Genomic DNA, 18,656 nt, shown 5'->3' with positions numbered 1-18,656 from the left:
GAAGATGTGTTTGACAAGCGGAAAATTCGAAACTTCCATTTGATTAGCCGTAACTTAATGTTAAAGTTGATTCCCCATAAGAAATACATGGGATTCCGAAAATTCTTATTAATCATATTTTTCAAATATCGTGTCCAGCTTAATAATCAACGTAGAAAAACGCTTCCACTTGCAACATGGAGAGAAATTCATACTCTTGATACACCCAGGATTTTTTTTAGTAGCAGTGGCCATTCTGGCAATATTGAAATAAATGCACAATTGGTGCGTAACTGTACCTCCTCTCCTTAAGGATGGAATTGGACCAAATTTTAATTGGTGAGCTAAATTCAACTGTAGATGAATTCATAGAGCAGCCACAGGCTGAACTTCGCCCATGAATAAAGAATAAAGAAATAAATAAATTCTAAATTTTCACTTTGGCAAGTTTTCATATGTAGCTAACATAATGTTTTATTCTTTCTTCCTAGAGCCGGGAGTGATATCTTTCCAGAAGAGAGGCATGCTGGTGAAGGAAAGCATAGGCTTGGCTCAGATCCCAGTCGTCCGTAAGAACGGAGCCGATGGACAGGTGTCTGTGAAATGGAAGACCATCGATAGATCTGCGATCAATGGGAAGGATTTCGTCGGAGGCAGTGGAGAGATCATTTTCAAACATACTGAGGTAAGCAGGAGTTATCATCCTATTGTTCTCATTGACCAAAGAAGCCAGGAAAATTTTATGAAAATGTTAAAAAAATGTATAGTGTAAATCACCAACCCTGAGACCTTCTGTAAACAAACAGTCTCACCAAATCGATGTATCACTGAACACGGAGACCTTCTCGCATGCATAGAACTCCCATGTTGAAAGTGGCACTACTTCCCTGCTGTTCACATGATTATTTTTAGAAAATAACCAATGTTATAAAATATCATTATGTACACAAATCTCTAAGCTCATTTAAAGTTACAATGCATATTCGTGCAAAATGTTCACACTTATCTTGCCTTGCCATGTCACGAAGTTATTTTACGAAGTACACTATATTTGGCGGAACAAAAATCGTTATTAGGATGCTTGTCAAAGTTTCCAACCGCAATAAATTTACTAACTTTCTTTGTCTTGTTTTGATCATCATCATCAATATATTTATTGGACTTACAGCATTGCATATGGCTGTTTATGTCCATTGTATATTTTATTTACATAAGATACAATTTACATAAAATCTACAAACAAATTTCAAATACACTCCAAAGTTTCCAACCACAATAAATTTACGCAAACTGAAACTGTGTAAACAGGGTGGCGACAGACATGGAAAACCGGGAAAAGTCAGGGAATTTGAGGTGTCAAAAAAAGTCAGGGAAATGTCAGGGAATATCGTCTTCATTGACTTCGAACACTCTTTTGACGAAAATTGTTATAACTCGGGCACTATGGGAGCAATCTATTTCGGATAAGTTTTGTTTTGCAGCTAAAACATCATAGCATGCAGCCGTGTACAATTCAGAACGCCGAACCGAGGAAGGGAGTTTGGGGGGCACGACCCCCGAATTTCAATGAAAAAAACATAAAAATCTGGAGTTTGCCCCCTCTTCTCCCATTATTTGAGAAGAAGGCGCGAACTTTAGTATTATTTTTAAAGAATGGACATTTCTGAAGAGAATGAAACATGTTTCATGTTCTTGGGTGTCATACAAGTTGAATAATAAGCCAAAATGTGATTTCATTTTTATTTACGAAAAATAGGTAATTAGCATTTTTGGAGGAAAATTGTTATAACTCGGGCACTATTGGAGCAATCTACTTCGGATAAGTTTTGTTTTTCAGCTAAAACATCATAGCATGCAACCGTGTACAATTAAAATCGCCGAACCGAGGAAGGGGGGTTTGGGGGCATGACCATCGAATTTCAATGAAAAAAAAACAAAAATCTGGAGTTTGCCCCCCTCTTCTCTCGCTATTTTCGGAAGAAGGTGCAAACCTTAGTATTCTCTTCAAAGAATGGACGATTCCAAAGAGATTGAAACTTGTTTCATGTTCCTGGGTGCCATACATGTTGAATAATGAGCCAAAATGTGAAACTATTCGGAAATGTGTCATGGATATGTTGCGGAGAGGGTGGGGAGGTTGGTCATCAATATGAATTTACCTAGGCTTGCTCCAGACCTGTGTCAGAGTTTCAACCCAAACAGAAGAGTATGAGGGTCCAAAATGCACATTCATTTCGTAATCTGCACCATGATACCATATGGTTTCATCGGGCCAGAACGACCTTACTCTGATGATACCATATAATATCATCGGGGGAGTAAAGGTTAAGCCTCTAAATATTACGTGGTAAATGCATTGAATTATCATTTTTTTCTTGTCCGTATGGGAGTAGTAAGGAGACGGAACTGTCAACAGATGAAGGGGATGGGAGCGGGTGGCGCCGTCCGATAGTTGTCGGACGTCGTAGTAAGGCATTTTGTTGGGCAAACTGAAGGAACATGGAAACAAATAGGTTCCATTGAAACATCCTTTTTTTGTCGAATATCGGCACCTGACAAAGTATCTCACTACAACATGTGACAGAAATTGCATGCATGGGACTCTTATGATTTTTGTTCGATGTCTTCAGACTGCAACATCCAACAAAAATCTTATGCATAAACAAGAAGAGCTTTAGACTGCAAATATGCTGCTGGAATCTTGTTACTCTTCTGGCTCACTTCACCTCATTTAATGTAGCAGTGCTTTCATCCTCCTGACGTATTACTGGTTTCGCACAAGTTAACATACGTTTACAATCACATTGCACTATTCTTAGATATCAAGAAGAATCCAACAAAACTGGATATATATTGAATACTATCACGGAAAAGTGAAACATAAATCTGCATTGGTGAACGTTATAAAAATTGGCAAGTGCATGCTCCCAACCTCAAATTTACTGCAACACTAGTATTGCAATGAAATTAACGCCACTCTCTGTCCTGTCTGTTTAAACTCGTGAGAGATGCTCATTAATCTCTCACTGAGTAACGTTAATGTCCAATATTATGAAATAAAATATAATAAATACGTAAATATTTTAATATCATATTTACTCGAATCATTCAATCATAAAAGGAAATCACTTTCTTCAAGAATTGACTTTTTTCTGCCAGCCCTGCTAAATTTTCACTTTCCATCTACTGATTTATACGAGGGGTGGCCAGAAAGTAATTTCCGATTGATTTTTTGCAAACGCCAAAACCGTGAAAAATGTTAATTGCTGCGAAGTTATGTTTAGGAATGTGCAGTGATGTCTGGACACATTTTTCGCCCTTTCTAAATATCGAAATAATGCGAATTTGGCATAAAATATGAATTGTTGGCGATTTTAGCAATTTTTTTAAAAGAAATGACCTAAAACAACGAAAAATTCCATGAAATCCAACATTCTTGTCTTTTCTAGGCCTGTTTGTGTACATAGAACATGCAAGTTTTCCAACATTTTACTCAAGAGTAAACTATAGAGTTATAAGTACATGGAATAATTCCGACAGCCACATTAAATCATGTATTTCCCACGATTTTTTCAACTTCTATCAAAACCATTTGCATCACAGAGCAAAGTGGCAGGGTTCTAACGAGAGATCGAGTGCGTATCTACCGTCACACGGGAGCCACATCTTCAGTATTTGTCACGCGAGATGTGTTTTGAATTACCAATCTAAGTTCGCACCATCAGTATTTGTCGAGCGAGAAATAATGGAGCTCAATCATTAGGGCGTCTGACTACCATGCGAGAGACCCGGGGTCGATCCCCTGCAGAGGAGAACCGGGATCTTTTCCACCTATTCAAACTTCTCCGGCGCCCACCCAGCGTCACATCAAGCGGGTACATGGAGGAAACTTTGAGAGATAAAGGTAGCCAGGAGCGTGGTGCTGATCACATCACCCCCGCCTTCAGCCGTGATCAAGAAAGTTTGGGGCCCTAACTCCACACCCCTATACACCTTCATGGCAAAGTGCAGGGGAGCACTTTACTTTTACTTTTACTTCCTTAAAAATCTGTTCCAACATATCAAACTGTCACGAAAATACGTAGACCATGTGATCTACAATTTAAAATAATCGTTTAAAAGCACAATGGAGTATTAAGTTTCGGTATATTTGGCAGATAAATGTTCTAAAACAAAAACGCGAATTTTGGGAAACGTAATACTGACAAGTCAAAAAAAGATAATACCAATTTTTGGTGCCATAATATATCGGTATCTGTCACGTGAGATTGATTGATTTTAATTTTTTGGGTGCGTTGCCACTTATGGTTATTATGCACCCTTCAGTATATATGGGGGAAACTCCATTATCTAAAATCCTTACTTTAAAATTAAAAAAAGGGGTATGGAAAATAACTTTCCCAAAAGAACTTTCAAGATATCAAACTCTCACGAAGAGGCGTAAGCCATGTGACTTACAATTTGAAACAGTAGTTTAAAAATAACATGAAGGAATTATTTCAGATATTTGACAGAAAATGCGCTAAAATGAAAATGTGAATTTTGAGAAAAATAACTCGGTATAGTAAAAAATAAAAAATTAGAAAATACACCAATTTGAAAAAAAATAACAAAATATCAATTTATACCGATTAGGCATAAATAAAACATGAATATCCGTTGTAATTTATTGCATTAGTAACAGTGAGTCTTAACCTAATTTTCGGCATAATCACCAACGTTGTTCTGGCATTTGTCGTAGTATGGCACTAAATTTTCTATGCCCATGGTGTATGTATGTGTCTGACAGAAAAGACTGGAACTATCTCTACTGCACTGTAGCTGTCAAATCCTTGCCCTGCCAGAAACCTCTTCAGTTAAACAAGGAGATGAAAGTCGGTACATTCAAGGCCAGGGCTGTACAGGGAGTGGTCCAAGATCTCTCACCTGAAGTGATGCAAAGGGCCCGTGTGTACTCAGCTGTATGGGGTTGTGCACATTCAATTGGTTTTCCGTGAATTGTCTGCACCATCATCTGACCATGCACGACCTCCTGTCTGCACACCTCACACAATTGCTGGTGGCTCTGTGCCAAATTCTGAGAGTGCATTGTAGGCTAGGCTCGGTGGGAGACTGTATGACAGCTGCAATCTTTAACCTAGAAGTGTCCTAAAACGGCTGCATTGCAACTGTACCAGATTACTGCTACATGCCACTTCTTCCTGCCTACATGGGTGTGTGTCTATCTCTGACCACCAGTGCTGCGTATAGGCACCATTGGAGCTTTTTCAGGATGCCCCTCATATATGAACTTTCAGAAGCTTTTATTATTAGTGTTCCTGTTTTAATGTATGGTTAGCTAAATCAGGTACCTATACAATGCAATTCTATAAATTCCTTGCGTTAAATTTCTAATACCTACGTACCCTTTTCGACAACATTAATGGTATAACTGCATGTTGTCAGTTTTACAGTACTTCACTTGGATATACTGCACTGAAGCAGAAATCCCATTGATAATGTAAGGAAATATGACACTTTATTTTGTTCGATTCAATTGTTTCACTTATATGCAAGAGTTAAGTTGTTTCCTTTAAAGAGAAGAGAGCTTTATGCATGGAAAAATGAGTTCGCACTCATGGTTCTTGCAAGCAGAGGGTTCCAAACCTCAGTGGAAATATCAACATATAATACCGTGTGACTGTCATCTTTTTATAACATTCACAATTAAGTAATATAAAAATCTTTGATAAGAAGAAAGACATTTCATTATCACTGTTACTGTTCTAACTATGTATTATGGGATATAGTGTAATATACCAATTCGTAAGTAGATTTCAGTATTTTCTTTCTTAAAACAAATAATATATTTTTACTAATTGCTAATACAAAAATAACAGCAACAATTATGGCGACCTTCAGCCAGGATTCGTGAATATGTAGTATGGAAGTTATCTTCTGATTACTTTAAATAATGGATCGGAAGCAACATTCTTACAACTTAAGAACGGGAGTTTTCTTAAGATCCGATGTCGTCGATAGTTTCAGGGAAAATGAAACTATTGAAGAAAATGCTGACCCAATGCAGAATATTATTTGTTGCAGTAACATTGAAGCAGATTCTCGTCTTGTGAAGTGCAATAGCTGCAATAAATGGGAACATTTGGAGTGCAGAGGTTTGACTGTAATGCACTGGGTAATATTTAGTTCTTCTAATGAAAGCTATTTTTGTAAATCTTGTAAACCAGATTTTGATCCATTTTTGTTAAAATCTTATACAAGTACAGTGAATCCCAACTTGGACAATATTATTGCTGCATTTCAAGTTACGGTTACCCAAAGTTTGCAGCAAAATAATGAAAATCTTCAAGAAAAGTTGCAAAAGAACATTCGCTGTGAATTGCAACAAAATAATGAAATATTACAAAGGGAATTGCAACAAAATAATGAAATGTTGCAAAGGGATATGCAACAAAATAATGAAATGTTACAAAAGGAGTTGCAAAAGGATATGCAACAAAATAATGAAATGTTACAAAAGGAGTTGCAAAAGGAGTTGCAAAAGGATATGCAACAAAATAATGAATTATTACAAAGGGAATTGCAACAAAATAATAAAAATCTGGAAGAGAAGTTTCAAGCCATTCGAAAAGAATTACAGCAGCATAATGTTATGTTTAACGGCCGGCTTGATCATATTGAACATTCGTTACAAGATGTTGCCCAAACTTGTCAAAATGTTAGCAGTGAGTTGAGGTGTAAATTGGATGAAGGTATTAGTACAATGCATGTCGAAGTTTCAGTTATTCAAGAACAAATGAAGAGTCATGACGGAAAGTTGGCAAGGTTGGAAGTCTGCAATGATGAAATTATGGAGAAATTTACTCAACATGAGGTTAGGTTTGAAACATTAAATGCGGAATTAGATAGAATGAAGGTAGTTCAGACTGCTACATGTAGCTCTGAAACCTTGGTAAATGACCTTAGAGATAGGGTTATTTCTTTGGAGCAAGGCAATGCCATCAGCAACAGTGTTGCTAACGAAACTTTCAATGGAGGACGAGAACTGAGCGAAGAGGATGGAAATAGTAAACAAACTGAGCATGTGGCTTGTCAAACAAATAATGCAAATTCAAATCGAAGATCACGAAATGTTAAATTTCGGGCTAGTGACAAACGTGGTGTTGGTTCTTCGGGTTATGATTCATCTGATATTGATGTACCTGCAATTACTAAACGTAAATCAGGTCAGAACGCTACTTCTTTTGGAACTGATTTTACCTATAGGCTTTCCAATACATCTTATTTGTGGGATCCTCCATCACGTAACGAATCACCTGCTCATTTCACTACACATCCGTTGGCCAATAGGGACCTCGCACTTTCGGAGAATGCATATAGAGTGCATTACAATGAACCTTGTTCTACTAACCATTATGGTTATGGAAGTCCTCTGAATGCCAGTTTTCATAATGAAACTCAGTGTTGTACAACGAAAGCTTATTCAAATAATCCAATTTCACAAATGTATTTTCAGCATATACCTTCATGTGAGAAGCCATTATATACTGTAGCTGGTAATACAAATACTACAACTTCAATGAGTCCGATGTTTTGTAATCAAAATTACATTCCCAGAAATGACATTTTGAATAATCCAATTAACATTGCTTCTAAGAATTCTGAGTCTCCAAATTTTGAATCAAACCAGTTTTGTAAACCTGCGCGTGCAGAATGTAATACAAATATTTCTGCAAGAAACCCATTTGGAGAATGCCCGGGTAAAGTTATTCGTGTAAATGAGCTAAGCCAGTTACCACATTTTGGAGGTGACGTCTCGAAACAATCAGCTAGGGAGTTTATAGACCAGCTGACAACAATGTTAAATTTGATTGGTGTATCTTCTCAATATCGCCTGCAAGTTATTCACAAATGTTTCTACAATACTGCAGCGTATTGGTTCAATAGTGAAAGACGGAATTTCTCATCATATGATGATTTTGTGTGCAAGTTTCTTGAACAATTTGCTTCGAATGATTTGTTAGAAAGCCAACTGGCAGTTTTGCGTTCTCGTAAATACAACACATCTTCTGGTTTATCATTAGAAGCGTACGCATTGAAGGTATATTCATCATATTGCAATCTTGTAGAAAAGCCTAAACAAGCTGAGATAATAAGAGTAATTCTGAAGCAATTGCCAGAAACAGTTTCTAAGAATGTGGGTTGTCACGAAATTTCCAACCTTAAACAATTAACACAAAAACTCAGGACAATAGACTTATATTCTAGTGATAAAACCAAATCTTTGTCACTACCTGGTGATTATATAAGTGGGGAGTACAACTCGAATAGGTTCGAAAAATCTAGGCATTTTGTAAGGCAAGTGTCTATGGAAAATAAGTCATGCAGCGATTCATCTACCCAAACAGTAGCTTCAGAGAGACTTACGGGCCAACCAGCTACTAGGAATCCCAGAAACAACTATAGGCAATCTGGAGCTAACCAAGAGAGCTATAGGCGACAAGGTAACGATCGAAGTTTGTACTTTCATAATAACAATCGAAGAACAAACACTCAAGGGAACGCTAGTAATGGCAATAATACAGATGCACCTAGATACAACAGGAATAGAAGATTTCAAAGTCCGACCAATACAGAATTGCGAGGTAACTCCATTAACACTAACTCAGAGATTTCAGCAAGGAACAATGGAAATTTCCGAAATGGAATGAATTGCAATGACATTAGTTTAAATCAAGAATGTTCCTCAGTAACTAATGCTACTAGTGGGAGCCCTCAGAGAACATTAAACAACTAAGGTGGGGAAATGCGCTCCAATTCGCCCTGCCAAAGGATGACCACATGGAGCTTACTTGTAATTATGATCCTTACCTTTTGCATGTTAAGTCTTGTCTCGGTGACTTTAATAGAGTTAAATATTTAGGCGTTGATAAAGAAGATGTTTTACCTGTTGCATTTTTGCTGGAGTGGTTTGATTCAGAGCCTGAGAGGACTGTTACAAATAAAGGAACTCCTACACCTTTACTTGAAGCACCAGAAATACAGGGAAGAATTTGTGATTTGTTTCTTAATTGTTTAATTGACACTGGTAGTCAATGTAATTTGTTGGATTACAAGGTTTGGATCACTCTAAGTTCTTTATTGCCAAGTATAAAGCTGGAACCAATAGAAGGAATTCAGTTGGCTTGTTTCGCCGGTGAGCAACGTATAAAAGTTGTAGGTTTTAAATATGTCATTATGCAGTTGGGAGATGAATTTTTCCACGTGGGTTTATATGTAGTTAAACAATTACATGCCGATTTGATCTTGGGAGCACCATTTTTGTGGCAGTACAAGGCTATAATTAATTATCGTATGTCTACTGTTGAACTAATTCATTCAAGTGGTAAGGAAGTATCAGCTCCTTTTGTTCCGAGTTCCACAAATAATACTTGCTCGCAAAATTCCGTAATTGAATCTTGTAAAACTTTGACATTTGAATCTTCTCATGTTAATGATTCTGCTTATCTAGCTTCCGAAGAAGATATCCATAAGAAAGTTTATGGCAACGAATATTGTGAAGCTGGAGTTGCTGATAATTTATATAATTTATTACTGAAGTATCAAGATGTGTTTTCGGACAAACCAAAGGCAGCCAAGGTGGAATCTTATGACATAGAGCTAGATACGAATGAACCTATAGTGGCATCTACGTATCCTATTCCATTCGCTAGGCGAGATGATATGGAGAAAGAATTAAAGAAATGGAAAACGTGGGGAGTAATTCATGAAAGTACTTACTTCTCCATACCGGAACCCTCTCCACATAGTTCCAAAGGCAGGTGGATTGTGGCGTCCTGTTGTTGATTTTAGGAAGCTGAATGAACATGTAATTTCACCCATGACACAGGTTGAACCTATATCTGAACTTTTGCCTAGGTTGAGAGGCGCAAAATTCTTTTCGACGATTGACCTAACTTGTGGATATTTTCAAATACCACTGACACCTAGATCTTATAAGTTCACATCTTTCTCATATCGTGGTATTTTAATGGAATTTCATTTTTTGCCTTTTGGTATTAAGAGTGTTGTTAGTGTTTTTGTCGACAGAATGCATAAAGTGTTTGGCAATGATACCAGTTCATTTCTTATAGTGTATGTGGATGATATTCTTATATTTTCATCATCACTGGAAAGTCATTTAAAACATTTGGACTACGTGTTGAAAACTTTGAGAGAAGTAAATATGTCCATCAAATTATCGAAGTGCACATTTTGTAAAACTGAAGTGAAGTTTCTTGGTCACATAGTATCAGGTGAAACCATCGCTGTAGATCCAGAAAGAAATCTAGCAATAACTGAATATCCTACTCCAACAAATAGAAAAGCCTTAAGAAAATTTTTAGGAATGGTAAATTAGAGGAGAAAATTTGTGGATAAGTTTGCAATGATTGCGGCTCCTTTATACGATTTACTTAGAACGAATAAGAAATGGGAATGGAATGAAGCACATCTCCAGGCATTTAAACGTCTGAAGGAATTGGCTTTGTCTCCGGAGATGTTTGCTCAACCTAACTTGAACAACACTTTCCATGTAAATACTGATGGCAGTAAAATAGGAATCGGTGGAGTCTTATGGCAATATTCTGACGATGGTGAAACTTTGATTATCCAGTATGCGAGCAGAGTTTTGCGAGGTTCAGAATTAACATATTCTGTGCATGAAATAGAATGTCTTGCCATCCTTTTTTCCGTGGAAAAATTTTCAATATATCTATTGGGCAGACCATTTGTAATACACTGTGACCATCAATCACTTTCTTGGTTAAATTCAGCAAGATCGTTAAATCCAAGGCTTAACAGATGGGCTTTGAAATTGCAAAATTATGATTATACAATTCAGCATGTTAGTGGTTCTGCAAATACGGCCGCGGACGCGTTAAGTAGATATCCAATTAAGTCACAAAACAATTTGTTTCCTTCCACTTTACATGTAAACTGCACAGATATTGGTTTACTTGAAGAAGAATACTTTTTGTATTGGATGAAAGTGCAACAAAACGATGAATTATGTCAACGTACAATTTCTATGTTAGGCAAGGGTGATGACCATTTCGAAATTAAGGGAATATTTAAACTACATAAAAATATACTGTTTTATAGATCTATCAACTCGAACCATTGGAGAGTTTTTGTACCTGAAGCAGCTGTCAAGAAAGTTTTGTATGAACAACATGATTTGGCTGGCCATTTTGGGTTTTCTAAGCTTTATAAGAAGTGTTCTAAATTCTATTTCTGGCCTAAGATGAGAGGAAGTGTCAAGTCATATTTAAGTGATTGTGTAGAATGTGTAAGGACGAAACAGAAAACACAACATATTACCAAAGAGGAGCTTCACGTGATTTCTTACAAATTACATCAGTTCTTATCTTTAGACTTGATTGGTCCATTGCCATTATCTCAAGGATATCAACATATTCTGACTATTGTAGAATTAACCAGCAAATATGTTATGGCTTATCCTCTCAGGAAGGCAACAACTCGAGAAATTATCAACAGAATTAACTTAGGTTATTTCCATCATTATCCTATGTGTACAGTTATATTAACGGATAATGGATCACAATTTAAATCCGGTGAATGGGAAAATTTTTTGAAGTCAATTGGTGTAAAGCATATTCTCACTTCACCATATTCGCCTCATGCGAATCCAATTGAGAGATATAATAAAGAGATCATTCGTTTGCTTAGACTCTTTTGTAAAACCAACCACAGATCTTGGTCCAAAGTTTTAACAAATGTTATAAAATTATTAAATTACTCATATAACGAGGTTGTTGGTTTCACTCCGGCTGAAATTTTTCTACACGAGGAAGTTCGAGATAAAATAACTTCTGTTATTGACTGGCCAGAAGAGATGAACGAATTGTCTTGGACAGCTAAATATATTCAGTTAATTGAAACAACTAAACGTTCCAAAAGAAAGAAGACTCATTCAAACGCAGAAACCCCTACAATTGTTCAAGGTGATTTGGTTATGGTTAGGAATCATGCAAGGAGTTCTGCCTTGAACAAAACTATCCATAAATTTTATGACTTATATGTGGGGCCATTTTTGGTGGAGGAAGTGAAGAACAATTTCGTGAACTTGGTGTCTTTAGATGGACAACAGATAAAGTGTAGACACAATTTACAAAATATCAAACCCTTCCACTGTTCATTGGAGAAGAAACACGAGCTGTTGTTGAATGTTAACAAATAGGTTCGCAAGTTTCGAATTGATTGTCATTCTTTGAAAGATTTGTTATAGTATTAAATGTTGTTTTGAATGTTGAATATCTTAAAGTTATGTAACTGTTCAATGTGTATATTTAAGATCTTGTATCTTTTTAAGCCACCAAAGTATGATGTCTATATTTTCTTCACCCCAGGAGGGGAGGTTATTGTGACTGTCATCTTTTTATAACATTCACAATTAAGTAATATAAAAATCTTTGATAAGAAGAAAGACATTTCATTATCACTGTTACTGTTCTAACTATGTATTATGGGATATAGTGTAATATACCAATTCGTAAGTAGATTTCAGTATTTTCTTTCTTAAAACAAATAATATATTTTTACTAATTGCTGATACAAAAATAACAGCAACAACCGAGAATGTATAAGGAGACTGATAAATTACAAATTGTATTTCTTAATCAATCACTCTTCACTCTAATTTCATTTAGTCGTAACTTTAAAAATAATCAAGTATTTTATTTTAAACTTACTGCGTATGACAAAATTCCGTAATCCTTCCTTAGGTTGTGTTGTAATAATTTTCCAAATTCACTATTTTGCAGTTTGAATTCAAATCATAGAGAATAGAGAAATTGAGTCAATTTCATAGAAGATAATATTGGTACTTAACAAATCCAAACCTGGATCTGTATGAGTTTATTATTTCCATTTGCAAAAACATCGATTTAGTTTAGTTTGTAATTGTCAGGGAAAAATGTAAATTTTGTCCTGGAAAACCTGGAAAAGTCAGGGAATTTCATTTCTGCTTGTTTGTAGCCACCCTGGTAAAGTACACGATTGGAGAAGCAAAACGGTTCCAGTAAACATGGGGTCGAGAGACTAATCTTTTGCAAGATAATTGTGAATGTATGCTTACGATCCGCCAAACATCATATGCTTTTCACATGTGAGGTGCCATACTTCTACTTAGTAACAAATAACAGAATTAAAAGGTTCACCTCGCTAGACATTACTGTTGCTTTTATTAACAAGGACTACTTTATTGTACAGTACAGTTCGACAGTGTTCAGTTTTAACAAAGAAACCTGGGAGTGTGCAAGGAGACAACTGTACGATGTGTACAAATAGTAAAGTCAGTGGCGGATCATAATCATACATTTGCAATTATCTCGCAAACGTTTCGTTTACGAACCCATGCTTACTGGGACTTTTTTTGCTTCTTCTATCGTGTACTTTTCATCGTTTCAGTTTTGCATTATCACTTCTGGTACACCCTGTATATTTCATCTGATTTTCGCTTTTTCATTTCCGTCCTCCGGATAACATCCTTTAGGAATACTTTTTGCAATCAGAAAAGGGAATTCCGTGTTACCTTACAAATATTCCCTGTTTATCCATGAATATTATTTTCCAGACATTAAGAATGCTGGAAATCCCAATAATAGATGACATGGATCCCGAGAAAGATGAGTGCTTTGAGGTGGAACTTTATGATGCTACGGGTGGAGCTAGAATTGGCAACATTAACCGAGTGGCTATCACGATCACCAATGATGATGGTAAGTGCTGTGCAAGTTTCTGTGTTTATAACATTGTCTTACTATATGGGGATCAATTTTTGAATAGAGACTACAGTTGTTTATGGTCAGTAATTTTCAGTTTGGCTGGAACCTCAATTTTACGTTTTTCAGGGGATCAAGCTGAAAAGAACTTAAAATGCAGGAAAATATAAAATCAAGGAAAATTTCATAGCATTTTACTATGTTGGGACCATCAAATTGTATGTATAAAGCGGGATAATGTAAAATCCAGGAAAATAAAAATGGGGTTCCACTGTAATCTTATATTAAAAGTGCATCAACTGTACGGAAGACAGGAAACAAATCCCTTATTACAATTTGTTCTACTTTACTATACAGTTTGGTTGAATCAGAACTTGAAAAGTTCCTCAACAAATTAAAGTGATAACAGTTCAAGTTCTCTGCTTCCTAAAACAAACTATGAGTTATATGTGTTATATTCTAAATTAAAACAAATACCTTTTGTAGTTGTATTCTTTTATTTTGATTGATTGGTTTGTCAAACACCCAAATGTGTCGTCAGCTCACATCATCGAAGAGAAGCATTTGATTAAAACGAGAAGGGTTTTAAAAATATTGACGGGAAACATAGAGTTGAATGTCTGGGAAGCTTCGTTCATTGCAGAAGAATGCTGGAATAAATTAAATAATGAAAATGGTAACAGTATGGAGTTTTCTTTTTCACTAATGGAGTAAGCCACCATCTTTAAAATTTAATGTAACAGAAAACATCAAGAGACTTTGTGAAAACAATGATGACTTTGAATTACCTGATGATATTTGGGATTCATAATTTTAAATAAAAAAAATAATGTGATCAAAATTTATCTGAAATAAAAATAAAACAGACTGCTTCTTTTCACAGTTAAGTTGCTATATTACAACAATGTAACATTGACAACATCCATTATATAATGAATTCTTTTTGTTAGCTAACCATTGTTATAACTGTATCTTTAGTCAAAATGAAAATAAATGTCTGATGAAGGGAGCGTGTGTTCTCCTGAAACGTCACAACGAAAAAACTGTTTTCTTATGCTTGTAATAACAGTAAATTACAGGAAAATAATTGCTTTATTTTACTTCGTCTTTTGTGAAGATGAAGATGAGCAATGATGTAATGAAACTGATGAATGGACAGCCAGGATTCGAACCAAGGACCCCTGGCATCGTAGCGTGATGTGCTAACCACTCTGCCACAGAGGCTGGCAATTTTTTTTAATTTTAAAGTTTTGACACAAATATACGGGTGTCTTTGTCAAAAGGAAATAATGTTTAAATGTAGACAATGTATAAATAAATTGCAAGACTATCTGGTTTGGAACAACAATAAATCAAAGAAATCCAGTAAGCAATGGAAGCTTAGAAATCAGTTGGTATGTTTAATGATAGACTATTGGAAGATAGAAATCCATTCTAAAGAAATTTGATCCTGAGATCCAAAGAACCTTGTTATAAGAGTGTCATTCAGAAAGTAACAGCCGTTGTGGCATGGCACTAGTAGTAGTGGGCAGAGCGCAACCATTGTTACATCACGCAATCTGTGATTCAGTAATCTCCCAGCTGTTCTAGCGAGAGCATCTTGGTGCCACACGTGTGCTGGTTATAACGTCACAAAATGTGTGCTGCCATCGGAAATCCCGCCAAATGCAAGGTACGCGGAGTGATAAGATAAATCTGTCAGCGGCAGACATTCATTGTGAATTGTGCTGTTAAGGACCCAAACATTATGGGTGAAGGTGTTGTGCGTCAGTGAATCAGATTTTTCAAAGAAGGAAGAACAAACATTCATGATAAACCTAGGAGTGGTAGGCCTTGTGTAGTGAGTGATGATCTCGTCAAGAAAATTGACAACAAAGTTAGTGAGAACCGTTGATTCACAATCTCGGAACTATCTGAAAACTTTCTGAACATTTCTCAGACTGTTTTGTATGAAGTTGTCACCGGAAAATTAGGCTAGCGGAAGTTCTGTGCTTGGCTTGGGGCACAGCACTTCGCTGACGATGAGAATCTTCAAAATGCTGTGGCAGGTTGGTTGAATTCCCAGGCGGCAAAGTTTTATGCAGAAGGGATTTGTAAGTTAGTGAAATGCTATGACAAGTGCTTGAATTTACATGGCGACTATGTTGAAAAATAGAGGACAGCTGTACCTTTCAGATGTAAAGTAAAAATATTTTGTATCTATGCGAGTTTTTTAATGTACAGCCAAACTGCCGTTACTTTCCGAATGACCCTCGTATATAGGCTTTCTCCCTATCCAGTCATTTATCCTGGCGAAAGCTATTGTGTTACTGTAGCCTTCAAGTATGTTCATTCTATACCTAGCATGCTGTTTCTGTATGTACATAAATATATATGCTATTACTTAAGTAACTCTTCAGTTGTCCTTATGTGCCAGGTCAAGAGGTGACCCTTTCCAAAGACCCCAAAATGTCAATCTCACTTCCACATAGTACACCCTGGACTGTGTTCTTGCAGACTAACGAGGCTCTGGTGCCAGTATAATCATCTGTGGTGCTTGTGTTGTTTCCTGTCTGTGTATTTGTGTCCGTTCATACTCTTCGTCTTATCGCTAATCACAATCATCTTTGCAAATAGCCAAAAGTGACAGAAACGGGAAGTAAAATAAATCAAATGATTCATTCAGCGTAGGAATTTTTAGAGCTCCCATCGGGAATCGAACCTGGGACCGGTCACACCAAAGGTGAGAGCTCTAACCATTATGTGAGATCTTCATTAACAAAGAAACAATTTGTAGCTTAACTGATGCTTTCTTACAGATTTCAACAGCGTGATGGGCCACTTGATGATGCTGACAAACGCCAACATGGACGCTTTGAAAGTGCATCAGGACACATGGGGGAAGCAGATACGGGATGCCATGAATGTGAACGGTGGAGATTTGGAAACGGCCACAGGCGTAGACTACTTCATGCATTTCCTTACGTTCGGCTGGAAGGTAGAGAAATGTTTTAATTTTCCAAATCTTCTACAGTATGTCCCAAAATAATGTTTACACTCTTTGAACGTTAATAATGGGAACACTAATAACGGCAAGCATGAACTTTTTTGCGTGCCACATACCTTAAAGTTATAGATGTTCATTGTCAGCAATACTTTGTCTGCAATGCTGTAGAACAGATCAACAAATCAACAGACAGCGGATATGGTTTCCACAGGAAGGGAAGCACAGGTAGGGTCAATCGTATGTTTCATGTCATCCTGTGACCATGGTTTTGTGGGGTATACATCGTTCTTCAGTATCCCAGAGGTAGAAAACTAACTGTGTTAAATTGTGAGATCTGGGTGGTAATTTGACACTTCTGATATTGCATAAAAGAAATATTGCTCACCGCTGCCAGTTTGGTAAACTAGTGCCTACCACCTGGTGGGCTGTGATGGAACTAAAAACAACAGAATGCCTACACACACACTCAGTGTAGATATTGAACCTTCAAATACAAAAAGTCCAGTAAAGTTATCTTTAATAGTTTCTCTGTTAATAACATTCAAAGAACATAAACACTATTTTGGGACACTCTGTATATGTTTGCATCAAGTTATCATATAGATTTTTCTACCTGTAAAATGTTATTCATATCTGATATCAGGAAATACCATTACTTTGCTGTCACTTACTGTATATCACCTCATATTGCATATTATGTTAATTTTTTTTTTTTTTTGCAAAAAAGTGGAGATCAACCATTAAAAAATGTGCAGGTATTACTGGTACTTAAAAATAATTTATTACTAGGTAATATGTGTGATGCAAGATTAGGATGTATGGAATACTCATAAATATACATTAAATTTGTATAGTCCAAATCGATGCACATCATTTCTTTGTAACAGTTTAGCAAACATTTTTTAAGCTTGAAGAAAAGTTCTGATTAGTTGTTACTGATTTGTGCATTACAGTCAAAATATTACACTTGAGAATATTTACTACAGCGTTGCAAAGTACGGACATAAAAACAAAATTCAACCTATTCAAATTCAAATTCAAATTCTATGTCCAAAGATTCTGATCGCTATCATTTGTTTTACTATGTGACATGCACATGTGGCGATTAAACGATGAAAAGTTAAAAACTAACTTTTGAACTGGAAGAACATGTTATAAAGTTATATTTTATTATATGCCGTGTCCCATAATGATTATCGGTGTTTCAAGTAGTTGGTATATTGCAATTGACAAAGGTGAATGTTTATATCGTACATGTATGATAAGAACGGCTGTGGAAGTTTGCTACTCTGGTTGTTTATCATTTGTTTCCTTCCCATCAGTCACAGCAGTGTAGGTGTATTACAAGATGGCGACTCCCGTGCAGAAGTCCTGTTGTGTCGTTGAATTTGCAAGGTGTGGATCCGCTGTTTCAGTTCGAGATTTTTGATGGTGATTTGGAAGTGATCTTCCGTCTCATAACAACATTCGTCGATGGTTTTATAAGTTTCAAAGAACTGGATGTGTCTCCAAAGGAAAGAGTTATGGACGTCTTAAGTGTGTCAAACGAAAGTATTGAGAAGCATTGGACCACCGGATGGATGTGTGTCGTATCATGAAAGGTGCTCACATTAACCTTTAAACAGCCAATGGGTTATATATGACCCATAGAAAGTATAGGCGAAAACAGCCAATGGGTCATATATGTCCCATGGTGTCGATTACAACATTCACGTGCTTTTAGGACCTTCATACTTGTATGTAAGGTTGTAAACGCTGACAGATGTTGAGATAAGACTTTGAAATGTCATGTGGAAGAAAACCCCCTCCCCCTTCCTTTTTCTCTAATATGCAAATTAGCTATTTTTAGCCAAAATGCAGGATTGTGCGTCATATTTCAGCCTGTATGAGAACTAGGGACAAGTTTC

The 18,656-nt window shown here is 36.4% G+C and overlaps 1 protein-coding gene across 5 annotated transcripts in view; it reads left to right on the top strand.

The window, feature by feature from the left end:
* The window catches only part of LOC145999543 (sodium/calcium exchanger Calx-like), a 173,475-nt gene that overhangs the window by 137,860 nt on the left and 16,959 nt on the right, over positions 1 to 18,656 (top strand). For all 5 annotated transcript variants that reach the window (XM_083136537.1, XM_083136538.1, XM_083136540.1 and 2 more), the window contains 3 exons: positions 471 to 664; positions 13,616 to 13,760; positions 16,562 to 16,740. In XM_083136537.1, the coding sequence (XP_082992663.1) occupies positions 471 to 664; positions 13,616 to 13,760; positions 16,562 to 16,740 (518 nt within the window). The remainder of the gene's footprint in view (positions 1 to 470; positions 665 to 13,615; positions 13,761 to 16,561; positions 16,741 to 18,656) is intronic.

The sequence above is a fragment of the Lepisma saccharinum genome, chromosome 15 (assembly GCF_977018435.1).
Source record: "Lepisma saccharinum chromosome 15, izLepSacc3.1, whole genome shotgun sequence".
Lineage (NCBI taxonomy): Eukaryota > Metazoa > Arthropoda > Insecta > Zygentoma > Lepismatidae > Lepisma > Lepisma saccharinum.
The sequence above is the reverse complement of the archived record's forward strand: the minus strand, read 5'-3'. Positions and strand labels throughout refer to the sequence as shown.